The sequence below is a fragment of the Schistocerca gregaria genome, chromosome 6 (assembly GCF_023897955.1).
Source record: "Schistocerca gregaria isolate iqSchGreg1 chromosome 6, iqSchGreg1.2, whole genome shotgun sequence".
NCBI classification, from domain to species: Eukaryota; Metazoa; Arthropoda; class Insecta; order Orthoptera; family Acrididae; genus Schistocerca; species Schistocerca gregaria.
This window is the reverse complement of record NC_064925.1, coordinates 126,380,891-126,400,598: the sequence shown is the minus strand read 5'-3', so window position 1 is coordinate 126,400,598 and position 19,708 is coordinate 126,380,891. Positions and strand designations below refer to the sequence as shown.

The following is a 19,708-nucleotide window of genomic DNA, read 5'->3' as shown; positions in this document are numbered from 1 at the left end:
GAAAGTTGGTGACTGAAATTTCGTAAAAAGGTCTCGCCGCGACGAAAAACGTCTATGCTGTAATGACTTCCATCCCAACTCGCTTACCATATCTGCCACACTCTCTCCCCTATAACGCGATAATACAAAACGAGCTGCCCTTTTTTGCACCCTTTCGATGTCCTCCGTCAATCCCACCTGGTAAGGATCCCACACCGCGCAGCAATATTCTAACAGAGGACGAACGAGTGTAGTGTAAGCTGTCTCTTTAGTGGACTTGTTGCATCTGCTAAGTGTCCTGCCAATGAAACGCTACCTTTGGCTCGCCTTCCCGACAATATTATCTATGTGGTCCTTCCAACTGAAGTTGTTCGTAATTTTAACACCCAGGTACTTAGTTGAATTGACAGCCTTGAGAATTGTACTATTTATCGAGTAATCGAATTCCAACGGATTTCTTTTGGAACTCATGTGGATCATCTCACACTTTTCGTTATTTAGCGTCAACTGCCACCTGACACACCATACAGCAATCTTTTCTAAATCGCTTTGCAACTGATACTGGTCTTCGGATGACCTTACTAGACGGTAAATTACAGCATCATCTGCGAACAGTCTAAGAGAACTGCTCAGATTGTCACCCAGGTCATTTATATAGTTCAGGAACAGTAGAGGTCCCAGGACGCTTCCCTGGGGAACACCTGATATCACTTCAGTTTTACTCGATGATTTGTCGTCTATTACTACGAACTGCGACCTTCCTGACAGGAAATCACGAATCCAGTCGCACAACTGAGACGATACCCCATAGCTCCGCAGCTTGATTAGAAATCGCTTGTGAGGAACGGTGTCAAAAGCTTTCCGGAAATCTAGAAATACGGAATCAACTTGAGATCCCCTGTCGATAGCGGCCATTACTTGGTGCGAATAAAGAGCTAGCTGCGTTGCACAAGAGCGATGTTTTCTGAAGCCATGCTGATTACGTGTCAATAGATCGTTCCCTTCGAGGTGGTTCATAATGATTGAATACAGTATATGCTCCAAAACCCTACTGCAAACCGACGTCAATGATATAGGTCTGTAGTTAAATGGATTACTCCTACTACCCTTCTTAAACACTGGTGCGACTTGCACAATTTTCCAATCTGTAGGTACAGATCTATCGGTGAGCGAGCGGTTGTATATGAGTGCTAAGTAGGGAGCTATAGTATCAGCGTAATCTGAAAGGAACCTAATCGGTATACAATCTGGACCTGAAGACTTGCCCGTATTAAGCGATTTGAGTTGCTTCGCAACCCCTAAGGTATCTACTTCTAAGAAACTCATGCTAGCAGATGTTCGTGTTTCAAATTCTGGCTTGTACAAGGCTTACTAGCGACAGACTTTCCACATCGGGAGCAGTTTTGTCACTAGTTTCTTCGTCAGGCTGCCGGGATTTGCGGTGTGGTATCTTCAGCTTTCATCTGTGGGACAGTATGCAAAGCCCCATGGCATGGTGACAGCGAGTCATCTGCATCAGTGCAGTCGGAATGTGTGGGCCGGTATAATTTTGGGACCATTCTTCCTTTTATATCGCCTAACAGGCTGGAACGATCGGCCTTTCTTGCGGGTGACTTTGCCTTCCCTGCTAGAAGAAATGCCATTGATGATTCGAAGGGTCATGTGGCTGGTACATGATGGTTCTCCAGCCCACTTCACCGTCCGGACGCATCTCAATAGTGTCTTCCCTTGTCAATGAATCGAACGAGGGGTCCAGTTGTCCAATTGCATGGCCAGCTCGTTCACCGGATCTCGACTCGTGCAATTTCTGGTTATGGGACCATCTCAAAAGTATCGTGTATGCAGAGCCCATTCCAGATGTGGAGACACTGGAGCAGCGTATTCACTCTGCCTTTGACACTGCAGCCTGGCCGATGTGAACGTGTCAGGCAGAACATGCTGCGTCATGTACATGTATGAGTTGAGGCACATGGAAAGCATTTTCAACATATACTGTAACTGTGGCTGCATGATACAACGCGTGTTAGACCGCATTCTCTCTAACAACGTATGACTGAATAAACAGTCTCTAGCATGGAACCCATGCATTTCCGGACATACGTTTACTAGACATTTTTATTCCGTATCCTTTCATAGATCAGTCCCTTATTCCAATCGTTTACTGTACACGTTCATCTCAAACAAATTATGTAGGTCTCTTTCGATCGGCTTGTTCCGTATAACTTTTTTCCATTTCTAGTCACACATAGATGTGCCTCGGGTTTTTATGTGGCACGGAGTCGACTGATTTCAAACCTCCTGGCAAGTTACGTTGTGTCCCCTACCGAGACTCTAACCCGTAAACTTCGCCATTCACAGGCAAACGCTTCTGCCTTCCATGCCACTGTGTTAATTGTAGGAGGGGTTCCGGTTTATGATGATGAGAGACATCACCATCTTCCATTTCCTGCTGTGTTAGCAGTTCATTTGTATCTTCATTTAAGATATTCCTTCGTTTTCTTCTTAACGCAGATGTATGCGATGCATTCTTGCATATCGTACAATGTCTGAAGTCGCTTCCTCCCTCTTCTCCTTCCACATTTCCAAATCCGTGTTTATAAGCTCCTCCTCCTTTCTTTACATGTCCAGTCAGGTTTCTTCTCTTTATTACAGTCAGTAGTTGTGTCTGTTCACCCACTCTTCTTGGTACACCTAGCTTCTTATTTTTCGCCCTTCCCATCCCACCTGATATTCTCAATCTCCGCCAAGTTCACGTCTCAGATGTTTTCAGCATTGTTCTTTCTTCCTCATTGTCACGTTACAGTCCATTTATTTGTTCATATTTTAGCAGAAAACTAATCTATTGTTAGAAAACACCATTTCCATCATGGTTTTAATTTCTATTATTTCTGCCAAAGTTTTAATATTTCCGTTGCCGGAACAACTTCACGTATTATTTCCTCTTAGATGAATAAGATTTGTTTTCTCAATAGTGATTTTCATTTCAAATATATATTTCCTTTAACTTCGGTAATGTTCACTATCTCTGTCAGTTCCGCACTGTATGATACACTTACTTGACCGATTACAATACAGCAACGAACTGCGTTTAAATACTTTCCTAAGTAAAGGCAAGCTCGCCCACAAACTGAGTAGTACATTAAGACCATATGTCATACTTGAAACATATTTTTAAAAACACAATCACTGTATTACTCTTCCTTCCCTATGGTACTTGGAAATGTTTGAAATGTCTTGGAGAAGAGAAAAATATATCACAAACGCGGGTACATGGAAGGAAACTATTTGGCTAGGAATAAGACAAAAAAACGAAACTGTGCGTAATTTCCAAGAATTTCCTCAGTAGTCGGCTTTATGTCACCCGTAGGCCAGGCCACCTGTCATAGTTAGCTTTGGAGCTGGAGCGGCTACTGTTGCATGGAAGCCTTCTCCAGAGATCACTGTGTTCGCATCCATGCTGTTGCTTCGCTTTTCCTAATGTCATTTACCCGCCTTCCTCACGTCGCCGCCCTGAATCTAGAAGTTAACCCCAGGACGCTCAAGCCATTTTTTTCTAACTTGGATGTCTAAGGGGCAGGTATTAAATAAGTTTACTGATGAAGAATTACAACTTTCAAAATGGTTTATGTATTTTAACTAAGGCATCGGTTTATAAATGTTGTTTATTGTTATAATTATTGGATTGAGTGAATAAAACATTGACATATTACAATACAAAACACAGACGTGTTCAAATATAATAGACTACTCTGAGTGCTCAACTTCTAGGCAAGAGACACACATCACATATTTTTCTGAGTGTATGTTACACACATGTTTATGACACTGTTCCCAATCCTGTTTTGGTTTACTTAGATTGTTGTACTTCTGCTTCTTTGTTTTAGCTTATCTTACACAAATATGGCACCGACCTTTCCCTGCAGGAGGCTGATGTGCTTCTGTTGTCACTTCTTTGATTCTCTTTTTTTTTAGAATAGTATCCATTGATTGAACAATTTACTTAGATAACCCTCTTGTATTGGCACCTCTTTCTTCTACCTACAATTTCACTAGTTCCATCCCAGCTTGCAGAAGATAAAGTTTCCGTTTGTTCTGTTTCTTTTCATTCCATCTTGGATGTTTCTGGATGAATATGGTGGTTGCATCGATAGCACAAATGTTGATGAGAGAGTAAAATACAGATAGAGGCCATCTCTTTGTTCCCCTCTTGCAGGTTGCAATTTGATCTCCTCCAACAGTGCCTTTATCTTAGTGCATTGTTGACAACGTCGGTAAGCTTTTACTTGGTTTGTTTTTGCTATGTAGGACACTGCAGTCCTACCTGTTGATGGGTCTGGGAACAAGAACATTGATTAATATTGTTCTCGATTTGACCTGTTCTTCATTATATCTGGAATACTCTTCCTGTTTGATTGGAGTGTTCTACTGTAGTAAGTTTGTAGTCTTGGTATAACTCTTCCGCCAAATCCACCTATGTCTGTAGTAATATTTCGACCAGTATTTTTCACAGATGCTACCAGACGTTTGACAACAGCTACTCAACCCCGTTCTTCTTTCGACAAATTATGAACATTATCTGCATAGGGTTCTATATTCAAGACGTCTTTGTCAACTGCATCGGACATCATGCGTATAAGGATGCCATACTTGCCCGGTTTATCCTTCATAAATACTTTGAAGGGGCAGCGGCCTCCAAAGAAGCTGAGCATCTCATCAGTGGTGAGGTGGACCCCTGGTTTATACAGTAGTGGAAACCTATCATTCACTTTGTTGAAAACATCACGAATTGCTGTGAACTTGTCTGCTTCCCTTCTTAGCTGGCGGGTACTTTTGTCATCAAACCTTATGATTACAATAAGTTCCTTGAAACGTTCTCTTGCCATAATACCCTTGGAAACTGGCCGACCCAATAGGTCTGACCAAAGATGGTGTACACTGACCGAATTGTCCTTATTTGCCCCCATAAGTATCAGGATTCCTATAAATGCATACAATTCTTTCTCATTAGTCAAAGTAACATTTCGCCTAACAATAATTCAAAGGGAATATGTAGTATGAAAGTTACTTGGGCAACAACAGAGGACATAAAAAAATTGTGAGTTCAACGAACCCCCCTCCCCCACCCCCCGCTTAGGCGTCCTAGGATTAACACCAGCTAAAACCAAGGAAAATGTACAACTGAGAACTGACAAATGTCACATTGTGTTGGGGCAGTATAGTCAAACGTCGTCCGCACCTTACGTAAGGTGTTATTGTGATAAGATACTGCTTGCGTGTTGTCTTACGCTAAGATATAATGACAGTACAGTCTCTATTTAATTTTTGGAAACTTCTCGTCAAACTACGCTGAGATGAAACTCTTGAGACTTTCCCAAGTCACATACTTTAATATATATTTTTTTCACAAGCTGTCCATTTTCCCCTGCGAAACTTTAAGTTTTTCCTAAGACTGTCACGGAATTAAACATTATTGTTACAGATGTGTCGACGAGCTAGAGGCAGCGATGACAAAATCCATTACCACTGTGTTGGCGGTCAGCGTTTTCAGCATTTGCTTGCAAGCTTTCGGATTTGTAGAGGTAAGTCGTCTATATGAAAATAAATCGTACTTGAAAATGTCAAGGCTTATTGGCACAGAAAATTAATAGATAGAAGGAAGGATTGAAAGTTACAGTTTAGTGACATCAAAGACGACGTCATAAGAGAAGCAAGGTAAACACAGAGTGAACATTAATAAAATCGACAAGTTGCAGGAACGGATTCCTGACTGGGAATGAAGGAAGAAAAAGTCCTACGAACACGTGTCAGGGAAAGCATCGTTGCCACCGTAGAGCGAACTGACGAATGATAGTTCGTCTGACCACCTTTTGTGTGTTTCTTGTGTATTGCGAGCTGTGTGATTGACGCAGCGTACTGTAAGCATGAGAATGGTCCGGTAATCATATCGGGAAGAAGCCGAAATTGTGTTTGTGTACAGCCAAGCAGATGGAAACGATTGAGAGGCAGTGCGGCTATACCATAATGGGTACCCTCAAAAACACCAACCACATTACACAACATTTGAAGCCCTTTTTGGACGATTGTATGATCTTGCGTCCTTTAAGACAGACGAACGTACAGGGAGGCGGCAGAATGTGGGTACACCAGATCTGGAGGACTGGATTTTGAGACGGACCCTAGTACAAGCTCCAGGCAAGTGGCCCACCAGCATGGTATAAGCCAAGGTATGATTATGGGTATCTTGCGTGATAACCTCTACTATCCCCATCGCCTGCAATTCCATTGAGGCCACTTTGAACATACTTTGTGACATTGTTGTGATGCACCTCTGTACTGCGTTCCGGGACGACTTGTTATCGTTGCACGCACATCGTTCACTCCCAGCTACATGTTCACAGGAGCTTTTATCCTCCATTTCCAGTGAGAAATTTGCAATTTGTCGGTTATTAAGGTTCACCTGTATAATTTAAGGATTTTGTTAACTCATATACCAGTCGCTTTGTGTCGCCCACTTGGCAAATGTAGTACATAAATTAAAACACTTCAATCGATTTGAGGAGATGTTTTCAAATTCGCATTCGACCATTCCACTCCAGATCTCCTTTTTTCTGTTGCAGACTCAGTTATGACGTTACAGTTACAACACTATAAGTATGGTACCTGCACGGCCTAAAACGTTTTCATGGATTCACTTCAGTCATTAGAGGAGGAACGTGCTCCATTTCTTTTCAGCCCATATTCTATCATAGTTAAAATGTCTTTTACCCTTCAGTAATATAGAGATAAAATCAGCTTAATTAATTATAGCATTTAGTAAACAAATAATTGAAACAAGAGTGAATATTAAGATACGATCCAATAGGATGACAATTTTGCCTGAAACAGGTTGCTTAGAATTCAAACATAATGTCTATTTCAAGAACTCCGTCTTCTCGCCACGAGTGGCCTACCGGGACCATTCGACCGACGTGTCATCCTCAGTGGAGGATGCGAATAGGAGGGGCGCGGGGTCAGCACATAGCTTTCCCGGCCGTTATGATGGTATTCTTGGCCGAAGCAGCTACTATTCTGTCGAGTAGTTCCTCAATTGGCATCACGAGGCTGAGTGCACCCTGAAAAATGGCAACAGCGCATGGAGGCTTGGATGGTCACCCGTCCAAGTGCCGACCTCGCCCGCCCGACAGCGATTAACTTCGGTGATCTCATGCGAACCGGTGTAGCCACTGCGGCAAGTCCGTTACCAGAATGTCTATTTCCATTATGAGCATAAATACTTTTATGAAGAGTGGCCTCACATCAAATTAATAAATCAACTGAACAATATGCAAAGTGGTAGAATAGAATTTACAGGCAATAAATGAGTGCATAAGACCGAGCATCACATCACGAAACAAGTAGAAAATTTTGAAGTGCATTAGTGCAAAGTTCAGTAACCATTTACAGCAAAATCTAAAGTTTATTCATGATAAATGCTATTGCAGCGAACACTTTAGAAATTCGTCACACATCTCGATACAATACCACTGGAGTAGATATCAGATTTCGCAGCTGCCTAAATATAATTCAATAACGATAAAGCTCACGTAATTGCATATGATACTGTCACTGAAAGCGAGATGGAAATTCTAAGTCACTAAGAATTCGAAGACCACAGTTCACATCCAGCAGCATTATTAAAAGTATGAAATATTTCTAAATGTTCTAGCTCGCGACCATCAAATATTCCAATTCCCACGAACTCTGTCCTAGAACCTGCGGTACTCAGCCCACCCAAACTTCGCCGCTCTTACCACTGTCCCTAATACTAGGAAAAAGAGTGTTTGCGTGGATCTACATACGTCTGTTTGCACTCTGCTTCGTGACCACTGCTCTGCTCAAAGCAGGTGTTTACAAAACGACCAGTATTCTAATTTTTAATTCAAAATTTCCGTATATGCATACTAAGCTTACAGTAAACATTCGTGGTCAGTTTGCGACCTTATGATACGATAATGATAAATTATATTAATCACTAAGAGTGAATACAGGAATATCTCGCCACAACCAGGGCTGAAACGAATCCCTAGTCAAGTCACGAATTTCAAACACATAATAAACATCGGAACATGGTTAATTAAACATAGGTATCAGTTGAATCATCAAGTGTGATGTTTATGTTGATCTCATAATGTGTTTTCCTAGGGAGGAATACCTAGCTATGGGCATAGTTGCATGTAACTAATTAAACCTTTTAAAATCCTTGACAAATTTATTTAATAGTTTGTTTGTCAAATAACTTTAGAAGGCCATCTTTCCTCTGGCATTCTTCCAAGATGTCCATACCATGCTAGATAATTGTTTTTAGTTGTGTCTACAATATCTTTGGTAACTCCCATCTGTTCACATAGCACTTCCGATTTTGTATTTTCTTGTTACTTCACAACTTCGTCTCTTAAGCCCCATTCCCTATAATTTCTTCTTTTTGATGTCTTGTAATTCCAAATAACGGAGTGCAGCTGCGTAACTGACACCTTCCCTTTTCCCATTCTGTGCTCTACTGCTTCGTTGCTGCTACCTTTATCCGAAATGACTGTCAGCAAATATTTATATCTTATAAGATAACGTTGAAGAATAGTATGAACTACCACTTTTTATTTTCATTTTTATTTTATTTAAAATGTCTTATCTGATGTGATCTATTTAACCAGCTCTTCATAAATGCTGTGTAACATGTTTTATAAATCTACCCTATGTTTTCTACTGTACTGCAATTTTTATTCAGAGTAACGCTGGAGAATCAAGTGTTCTCTCATATACTTTATTTTTGTAAATTAATTTCTCTTTGCCTTGTCTAATCCATTTTAGCAGTGAATTACAATACAGTATAACGAATTTTTACATTTTTCTCGACAGCATGTAGAGTACTTTGAATTTTGTTATTACATGTAGACAGAGACGTTACATAATTGCATTACCAACAGTATGGCTTGGGAAAAATATATACCCTGTACTTCTGAGCTCTTTTGATGAATTGTCTCAATTTGTTGTGCTGCACTGTTGCTGTATAAAAGGCGAACATTTTGTGCCTTTTGTAGGTTTTCTTCCCGTTTTTTCAGGTGAAATGTATATGCAAACAAGGTAGTACGTAAGTTTACTGTTGCCATATTCTGTTTAAGTACCCAAGCCAGTGTAAGACCTATTCACTAGATAACATACGTATTTTTTGTTACTCTGTATAAAATAAATTTCCGTGTCTTATCCACTTGTACCTCAGGACTATGAGATGATAAAGAAAGCTGCATGTCGCAGCAGATGTAAGAGAATGTTATGCTATGAAGCTTACAATATTGGTATCACTGTAATGAACTATGTCCGATAAGTGCACATGCAGTCTAACTTGTGACTGTATTTTCGAGCAAGCGACCTCAGTTCACATGTAGACAGTGTGTTAGGACATCTATTTGTACCGATTTATGTGGAGGATGTTAATACTGATAACAGTTCACGTAAACTACATCATTCTACGTAGGACTGAGTTTCGCACTCCTTTGATGTTGATGGCTTGGTTTTGAAGATTGCATGTATACAGGTCGGAGAAGTTTAAAGTCTGATACATACTGAAACAAAATGTAAATGATGCATTATTTTCACCAGCTTTTGGAGTACTACTTGATAGTGGGCAAAAAGTCGAAACTGGAATTGTGAACTAAATAATTTCTACAGTCAACGGCGAATATGGTTTCCTTTAAAAATACTTATATGGTCTACTACATTTTACCACCGATAAGTAACCCATGTCAAGATCTATTCCTGTACCGCCATCAACCATTTGCTTTCATACTCCACTGCTCATATACTTCATTAAGCTTTCTTAACAAGTAATATACATTCTCTTCCTCTTCGGTGAAACTGACTTGATTATCGGAGAAATTTACCTGTTCTATTGTTCGTTAGCGCACTGCAGTGTGCTAAAAATCGAACGCCCATGATTAGAAGTAAAGCATACAAAGAATGTAGCAGCCAAGAATGTCAATAGAAGACTTTTAAGATCAAAGTATTTATAATCTCCTTTAACCGATTTGCAAACAAAACCATAGTTGTTACATATGCTTTAAATAACGCAAAACGCGTCTAGTGGAAATGAGACCACATACAGCCGCAAAGGACGGCATGTAACTTACGTTATATCGTTTGAGGTTCGTACTGCTCTTCTTTTGATGCGTTCAGCATCATCTGTTTTTCCTTAATGGATTGTGTCACATACTCTTTGACATTATGCTAAGATGATACACACAAGTGATTTGTAAGTAGTCTCCGTTGTAGACAGACTAACTTATCCCAGCGTGCCGACAGAGAGAGCCGTTGCTTTCTTTACTTGTAAATTTGCCTATGTGATCATTTCATATGTGACAAACTGTTACACGCGGTTATTTTGAAGTTTATTGAATACATGTATGACTTACTGACTTTGTAAACATAGAATATTATTTTGTCGATTTGTGACGAGTACAGTTTAAAGTTTCTTAATATTTGAAACAAGATGCCAGTCTTTGCATCACTCTGAAATCCCGTCAAGAGCTGATAGGGTACATGTGCCACTTCTTCACAGAAGTTAGTACTTTTTTATAGATCTGCAAAAATTTGAGGTCACTTTGGGTCATTTTTGCTGCAAGAAGTAAGAACCCAAAACAGTCATTATTACCTACCATAATTGGCTGAATTCTCGTTACTTGAAAAAAAAAAGGCATAAAATAGAGTAAAACTGCGTCCCTAGAAGGTGCAGACAGGGGAGAATGAACAATTAAATGAAATTGCACAACCAAGAAGTAACTTAACTACAAGTCTTTTACGTGATTCATTGCTAATCCTTACATATATCCACGGATCAACGGTCGTGACCGTTATTAACCAACTGAGTTGCTGCCATTAATGAAAGTCTTCTCTTATGGAGACAGAGCAGCAGGTGATGTATCTTTATAGTGCCCTGTGTAACTCTGGCCAGGTGAAAGATAACAATTTCATGGAAAAGCTATATGGTTCAACTTCAGGGGTCTAGCAACTAGAAATCATTAAAATGGCTGGCAGAGCCAGCGTTGTCTCCCTACCTCCTGCTCTGAGTAGGTTACGTCAGTAGTTTATGCTTTGGTTGTTGAGATGGTGGGAAAGATGTTAATATATCGAGTACCTGATACTAAACCTTGCTTAACGGAAACCTTCATATTTCTTTATGAAGTTTTCAGAAATAAATCCTACCAACATTGCAGGCAACCAGAGACACAAAGCATTAATTTGCAACTTCTAGTACCTTTCCCAGAGGCTCAAAAATGTGTCACGATACTGCCTCACGGTTAAATTTGTACTTCGCAACATGGTAGCATTGATATTCTACTTATTTTGACTGTAAGTAGAGGCGGTTGCAGTAATGAACATGTAATTCTCAGATTAACTAAGACGTATCTCGATGACCCATTAACGGTTTGTAAGGTTACCTGAAACTCGTTTCAGCCTGTTTATAATTACTGCATTTCCTCAAAGCCTTATTGTTCGTTCGACAGATGTTTCAGGGAGTCGTATCACAAGCGACGGTTGTGAAGAGGATGATGTCTTTCCTAGCCTACATGACTCACAATGCTCTCTTCTGCTTCCTCGGGCAGTCGATCACCGACCAGGTATGTAGACGCACTCCTCTCCACACGTGTCATGATAACAGTGTAGTTTATCATTTTCAATCTTCAGTTCTTCATAGTTGTAAAACACACAGAATCCCCCAATAGTTTAACTTTGCTAGTTACCATCTTGTTTTTATTAACATTTCTGTGGGGGGGGGGGGGGGGGAGCGTAAATGCATGATCAGATTTACCTACATTCATATTTTTGCATCAGGTTTGGTGCAGAGACTACTGGCACACCGGTGAAAACAGTTCTTAGTCTTAAAAAAACAGACGATTCTAATTTTATTTGCTGCCTTTTTCACTGCTATATTGTTAAGTAAATGTAGCTGGTGTTGATCTTATCAAATAAGTTAGGCAGCACAAGGAACTACGCTGAATTCAATACTTTATTCTAGAACACAAATCTGTTGTCTACGCACTTGTTATTTCAGCAGCTCGAGCAAACACCTAAATTAGCTGACTCAAAGTGTTCTTCGCAATCCGTGAATAAATGATCACACTGTTGGTTCTACAGTGTATACCATCACGTTTCACTACAAAAACTTTTAAGTTCATCTGTATTCTCACTCGTGGAATATTTGTAAGCCGTGATGAGAACTGGACTCACGAAATTATCAACGTCCCAACACTTGCACTACCTGGCCGCTTATCGCCCATTAATCCAAGCACACACAAATTTTAGAATCTGGTACCTGATGACAGAGCTATTCACTTTTTCGAGTCTAGACACCACTTCCTCGACATTCTCGACATTCTCGTCGCCATCAGTCTCAACACCAAAGTAAAGCTTACTATGAAACTTCCTGGCAGATTAAAACTGTGTGCCCGTCCGCGACTCGAACTCGGGACCTTTGCCTTTCGCGGGCAAGTGCTCTACCAACTGAGCTACCGAAGCACGACTCACGCCCCGTACTCACAGCTTTACTCCTACCTTCCAAACTTTACAGAAGCTCTTCTGCGAAACATGCAGAACTAGCACTCCTGAAAGAAATGATACTGCCAGGAGGTTTCATATCAGCCCACACTCCGCTGCAGAGTGAAAATCTCATTCTAAAGCTTACTATGCTTCTGCCCGGTACTTCTGGAAGCAGCTTTTCCATTGCAAGCCGACACCGTCTCTTCCCCAATACGCAGTTCCATCCTACTGACGGACGTTATATTATTAATACAATTCCTGAACAGATAGGTCACCATCAATAAAAAAAAATCTTCAAAAGTAAATCAAAAAGATTACATACATTACCTAGTTTAATGAACTGCTTCTCATAAAACATTACGTTAGCGTGAATATTCTATTGCTAAACTAAGACATTAGTAATCTGAACATTTCCAATATTAACTAAGGATGTGCAAGTTTAGAGTTCTAGAGGAAATTGCCACAAAGTTATCCAAGCCAATCTGTGAGGTGACTCGTAAGTGTCCTATAGGAGCCAGGGAGGCCTTCTGAGTGTACCACTGGGCTCCAGCTCTCCGGGTAGGGGTGTTTACTTTTCCTCTTTCCCGTGTCTCCAGGACGATCCCAGTTCCATAATGCTTGCTGTTGACCCAGGTACGGGGTACCTTTACTGGAGATAAAGAAGGGCGTTCCCGACGAACCCGTCAGCCCCTCCCCCTCCCACGCCACCTCAGAGTACCACGCAGGACACAAGTGTGTTATCACCGCCAGACACCACACTTGCTAGGTGGTAGCCTTTAAATCGGCCGCGGTCCGTTAGTATACGTCGGACCCGCGCGTCGCCACTATCAGTGACTGCAGACCGAGTGCCGCCACACAGCAGGTCTATTCTAGAGAGACTCCCTAGCACTCGCCCCAGTTGCACAGCCGACTTTGCTAGCGATACATACGCTCTCATTTGCAGAGACGATAGTTTAGCTCAGCCGTCAGCTACGTCATTTGCTACGAACTAGAAAGGCGCCATATTCAGTTACTATAATTACTATCTTCAAGAATGTATTCTGAACAGATAATATTGTGAATCATGCACCGTCTAGAGAGACGTTCATCATGAATGGGTTAATGTTAAGCATCCAACTAATTATGTCCGATTTCTGAATTCTCATTCCTTGTCATTTTCCAGACCTCACGTCAATATAGTTCTTCCCTCCTCACGCCAGCCTGCGTGAACTAAAAAGCGTGCATCTCGGCCACCTCCAGTAACACGGTGTTGGCTCTTCTGCTAACACAACAACAAGGACTGCCCTCTAATGGCAGTCAGGCCATTAGCCTAGTCACGGGCATGCTCAGATGATTAGAATTACTCTAAGCACTATGGGACTTAACATGTGAGGTCATCAGTCCCGTAGCCTTAGAACTTCTTAAACCTAACTAACCTAAGGACATCACACACATCCATGCCCGAGGCAGAATTCGAACCTGGGGCTGTAGCAGCAGCGCGGTTCCGGACTGAAAAACACCTATGACCGCTCGGCCACAGAGCCGGCCCACGGGCGTGCGCCACACACATTGTCGTTACCCAGAACTATGTATTCAGCGTTCCTCGCCGTATATCTTTAACACACTGAAACCCAAACTCAGGAAATCTCCGACGACCATTTGCGTGGGTTTGAAAATTTGTCCCAGCTACTCAGAACATCGTTCTTTACACTGAAACTACGTTCAGTATTTTCACATTAGTTCAAACCAAACGTATGTTTTCATTCTGTAATTCGCAACATTTTAGCCTCCGTTTCACGCTGAAACAGTTGGTTTCTCGAGTGAACAATGACTGTCCTCAGTTGTTGCACGCTGTTGTGTGCTGTACTGATCGTAGTTGTGGTATCCACTTTGTAACCATATTCAGTAATCTTAAACTCCAGAGCTGTTTCTATGGTTAAATATGACTACACTTAATCAAAAATTGTCGTTTGTTCTGCGTTTCAGACTTTAGCTCATTTTTAATTAACAACTTTTTAGTGAAATGTGAAACTTAGTTCACTCCTGAATACATTGACGGAAAAAAATTGCTAAATCGAGGAGTTGTGCGATGTAAACGAAAGTGTTCATTCAAATTTCGCGACAGTTGTATAAGAGGGCGTAATTCAGGTTTGGTAAACAAACGCTGTAACGGTAGTGAGCGTTAATTTTCGGTCAGACGTCGTGAGTTGATGTTAATCACGAATGCATGCAGTGAGACAAAGACGCCATTATGAATACCTCGCTGAGTCTGAACGAGGTCGTGTAACAGGGCTACGAGAAGCTGGACGTTTCTGCTGCAATAATGCGAAAAGACTTAGCACGAGTGTAGCCACTGTGCATGGTTGCTGCCAGCGGCAGTCAGGGGTAGGTATGGTTGCAACAAGAGCGGGCTTCGGACGCCTGCGTGGTACTACTGCAATGGGACACCATCGTGTTCGGCATATGGCTCGGTCTCTCTGCATCTGCAGTAGCAATTTCAGCAGCGGTGTGCACCACAATGACTTAACGAACTGTTACAAACCGTTTATTTCTAGGACAGCTCCGAGGCAGACGCTCTGAAGCGTGCATGCCACTGACCGCAATCCGTCACTATTTCTGACTTCAATGGTGTGAAGCCAGAGCTCATAGGAGTGCAGGGTGAAGGTCTGATGAAAGCTGGTTTCGCCTCGGTGCCAGTGGTGGCTATCTGTTCGTTAGTAGGTGGCCAGTTGAGGACCTGCATCCCACATAGTTCCTCAATGAAAATTCGAGCACTACTCCTCAACAATTAGTCCAAGCACTCAAGCTACTGCTTCCACAAACCGAATCTCCGTTATTTGCCGACTGACTGAGGCAAACTACGGCCAATGAGCGTTGTTACTGTGCTCGTATAATTAGGTACTTTGCCACTTGTTCCATTATAAGACTTTATTTAATTTTAGTTGTTGTTGTTGTTGTTGTTGTTGTTCTTGTTGTCGTGGTCTTCAGTCCTGAGACTGGTTTGATGCAGCTCTCCATGCTACTCTATCCTGTGCAAGCTTCTTCATCTCCCAGTACCTACTGCAGCCTACATCCTTCTGAATCTGCTTAGTGTATTCATCTCTTGGTCTCCCTCTACGATTTTTACCCTCCACACTGTCCTCCAGCACTAAATTGGTGATCCCTTTATGCCTCAGAACATGTCCTACCAACCGATCCCTTCTTCTGGTCAAGTTGTGCCACAAACTCCTCTTCTCTCCAATTCTATTCAGTACCTCTTCATTAGTTATGTGATCTACCCATCTAACCTTCAGCATTCTTTTGCAGCACCACATTTCGAAAGCTTCTATTCTCTTCTTGTCTAAACTATTTATCGTCCAAGTGTCACTTACATACATGGCTACACTCAATACAAATACTTTCAGAAACGACTTCCTGACACTTAAATCTATACTCGATGTTAACAAATTTCTCTTCCTCAGAAACGCTTTCCTTGCAATTGCCAGCCTACATTTTATATCCTCATTTATTTTGCTCCCCAAATAGCAAAACTCCTTTAATTTTAGTATCCTGCTAAATTATGGCACCGTAGCATGCCAGACAGTTTTTAAAGGAAAATAGCTTTGTGTGTTTGAAGCCCTGAAGTAAATAAACTATTTCCTCGATATAAATAATAGTTTCTTTTTTAAAAAAATGCCTTACTTATAGTGTTGTTACGTACAGAATTATGCACACCCTCATGCATACTTCACTATTTACAATTTTAAGGCTGATTCTTCTTGTACATTTTGTGTGATCTTTCGCACAGATTCCGAGATCGTAGTACCTGTATATCATTAATCAAGAACATCTTGAAATGAAACAGAATGTTCCGGAATATTTGCAGTACCATACGACTTACACTTGTTAAAAGGTGTTTTATGAAGATATGACGAGAAATAGTTTACGTAGATCAGTTCTATGATAAGCATACAGTGTCCTATATTAAAAAGGTAAGCTATGCATTATGCGAGACCGAAATTTCAAGGTTTAGATATTTATAACTCTGCCCACCCAGTCAAGCTGTTAAAAAAAAGTACGGTTGAAATAGGAGTGGAATTAATTAAGTGACACCAGACACAACTGTCCGAATTCGAATGGCATGTCAACGTGTAGTTCGTCTCGTCGCTTACGCACTTTGCCCTGTACTAATATTTTCTGACTGGGAAAATGCAAATTTAATTTAACTGTAGGAATTTAATCTGCTAATAACTTTAAACCAAACACAAACTGCATGAATTTAAGTAACGCAAAATATGAATCTGACGCAGCACTATTGATTTGTAATTGTCCCTGCTAATGAAAAAAAACTTGATCAATTTGAAAATAATCGTCCTTGTTCTTTATGAATGCTATCCCTGAAATAATAAAATTTCTTACCTTTTTCTACGCAATGGTAACGCCCTACGCACTGCTCTCTGACGGTACTTCAAATTGTATAGTTACAAACAGCCGATGTGCATGGATGTTGCTTAGCATACATTTTAATTAAATCGAGTGTGACTTAGACAATAACTTCTTGAGAAACAATTAAAAATGACATGGATTTGGGACTACACACACATTTTCCAGCACTTCTGCCACTAATGGCAACATTTATGGAACTCATCTTCTGTAATATCCTCCAAGACCCTCGTCACAGCTTTTTGGACATTTTGTTTTGTTTGAAACGGTGTCCCTTGACCACCGTTTTGAGTCTTGGAAATAGAAAAAAGTCTGGTGAATCTGGTTTTGGGGTTATAAATTGCTGTACTGCCAGATCAGTATGGGATAGTCCATTTTCATGATGCAAAATCCAATTTTCAGCAATGTTGTCAGAGACACGTACAATTCTTTTACGAAGTCTTTCTAAAATATCTCTGTAGTAATATTGATCAGCTGTGTGTCCAGGAGGCACCCTGACCAAGTTGACATCCATCCGTGAGTTTAATGGTCGTCCACTGCGGTCTTCATCTTTAACATTCGTTCTGCCTTCACTAAACGACTGCCAAAGAAAAACTTGAGCTCTTGACATAACCTCCTCTCCAAAAGCCTTCTGAAACTTACCGTTAGCTGTCGTGGTGTTTTCACCCAATTTCAAGCAAAAAGAAATGGCATACCCTTGCGCAATATTATGCGGTTCTCTTTCCGTGACGAGAGGCACAAACATGTGTTAACTTATTACAGCAGAACTCACGACTGAGCACTTGCATCGATGTGCCACTTGGATTAGAAGCAGCTTATAGACCAAGGTCAAAGGTATTGTACCTACGCAAGCCTGCAGGATTGCCACATATTGCAAAGAAAATCACAATTACGTCACTCAGTAAACTGATTATTTATCAACAATTAGCTATACTAGATCATTGGATTTGAGTGTTATACATTGTCTCAATGATGACTCATAAATACGCGCATTGCATTAGTAACCATACAACTATTTTTACCTTAATTATTCCCAACGTCTGTTGAGATTTCTTTTACAGTTAGCAAACATTATAGTGTCTTGCAAATATAACAGATCATTACTGCTTGTAGCGTGTAAGTATATATCCAGCACACATCAGATACAACACGTCTTTACACTTAGGAATCCTCCACACAACTCTCGGTCTAAAATTACTCTAACACATTACCATGAACCGGTAATCGTTGTTGAGTAGCGACACTACTACACAATCGGTACTATATTTGATCGTCTCTGGTTGGGTATGCGGTCTTGCCGCAGTGGGTACACCGGTTCCCGTGAGTTCACCGAAATTAAGCGCTGTCGGGTGTGGTCGGCACTTTGATGGGTGACCATCCAGTCCGCCATGCGCTGTTGCCTTTTTTCGCGGTTCAGTCAGCCTCGTGATATCAATTGAGGAGCTACTCGACCGAATAGTAGCGGCTTCGGTCAAGAACACATCGTACCGACCGGGAGAGCGGTGTGCTGACCCCACGCCCCTCCTATCCCCATCCTCCACTGAGGATGACACGGCGGTCGGATGGTCCCGGTAGGCCACTCGTGGCCTGAAGACAGAGTGCAGGAGTGCTGGTTGAATATAATACTTTCTTACAAAACTTGAATTAATATGCCCTGTGTACCTTTCACTGTGAACATGAGACTTTAATCACATTAGTATTTGAAAGGGTTGCATAAAGTTTTATTGCTGTCGGTACGCTGTAACAGACAGAGGGGCACGCTATATGGGACACACATAGACCGGGAACAGTTGACCTGGGCAACGTACCAGCTCAGCTTACTAACAGACTACCAGTACGATCACTTGACTAGTGGTGAACCACCAAATTACCATGAGGTTGAGACCGGCATGCTGTGGCTGGTGCATGTGTGATGAACAGCCCTGAGCCTCCGGGGGTTTTTGGCGACAAAATGCATCTACATGAGAAAGTGAGGCAATGAGCCGAATACCGAAATGACTTTAAAGCTCAGTGACAGTGTGACTGTGCATCTTGTTGCAGAGCGAGCGCCTGCTGCACTCGGCGTTCAGCTCTGGCTGGCCGGACGGCGATCCGCCGTTCAAGAGGTCGCTCACCATCATCATGCTACGGACGTCACGGCCGCTGGTCATACGTCTGGGCAAGTTCTTCACGCTGTCCAGGAACACGTACATGCAGGTAAACGTTGCAAGACACGAGTCAAGTCTCGAATATACGTACGCCTCGGTAGCTGCGAGATCAGTGGGCGGATCGCTACCCGAAGGGGTCGGGCTTCGACTCCCTGCCGGATATGAGATCTTTCTAAATTGGGGACTGTATGTTATGTTGTCTTTATATTCGTACCGTCATAGGTGACATACAAATACTGTGATTGCTGTGTGGGCACGTGCCGAAAGCCACTGAAAGTATTAAAAAAGACTCGAATATGGCGTCCAGTTTACACTTGAGCTTCATTCTCCGATCATTGTAGTGTAAAACATTTTCAACAGAGGAATAGAAAACAACACACTAACTTCCATTCAACAGTATAAAATTAGTATGAAGTATGCTGGAAAGTCATACACTACTGGCCACTAAAATCGCTACACCACGAAGAAAGCAAATGATAAACGGGTATTCATTGGACAAATGTACTATACTAGAACTGACGTGTGATTACATTTTCACGCAATGTTGGTGCACAGATCCTGAGAAATCAGTACCCAGGGCAACCACCTCTGGCCCTAATAACGGCCTTGATATG

At 41.5% G+C, this 19,708-nt stretch overlaps 1 protein-coding gene across 1 annotated transcript in view; it reads left to right on the top strand.

Annotated features, from left to right (window-relative positions):
- Nucleotides 1–19,708, top strand: part of LOC126278761 (uncharacterized) — a 62,321-nt gene that overhangs the window by 24,726 nt on the left and 17,887 nt on the right. The window contains exons 4-6 of the mRNA XM_049979037.1: nt 5,459–5,558; nt 11,514–11,627; nt 18,988–19,143. Of these exons, the coding sequence (XP_049834994.1) occupies nt 5,459–5,558; nt 11,514–11,627; nt 18,988–19,143 (370 nt within the window). The remainder of the gene's footprint in view (nt 1–5,458; nt 5,559–11,513; nt 11,628–18,987; nt 19,144–19,708) is intronic.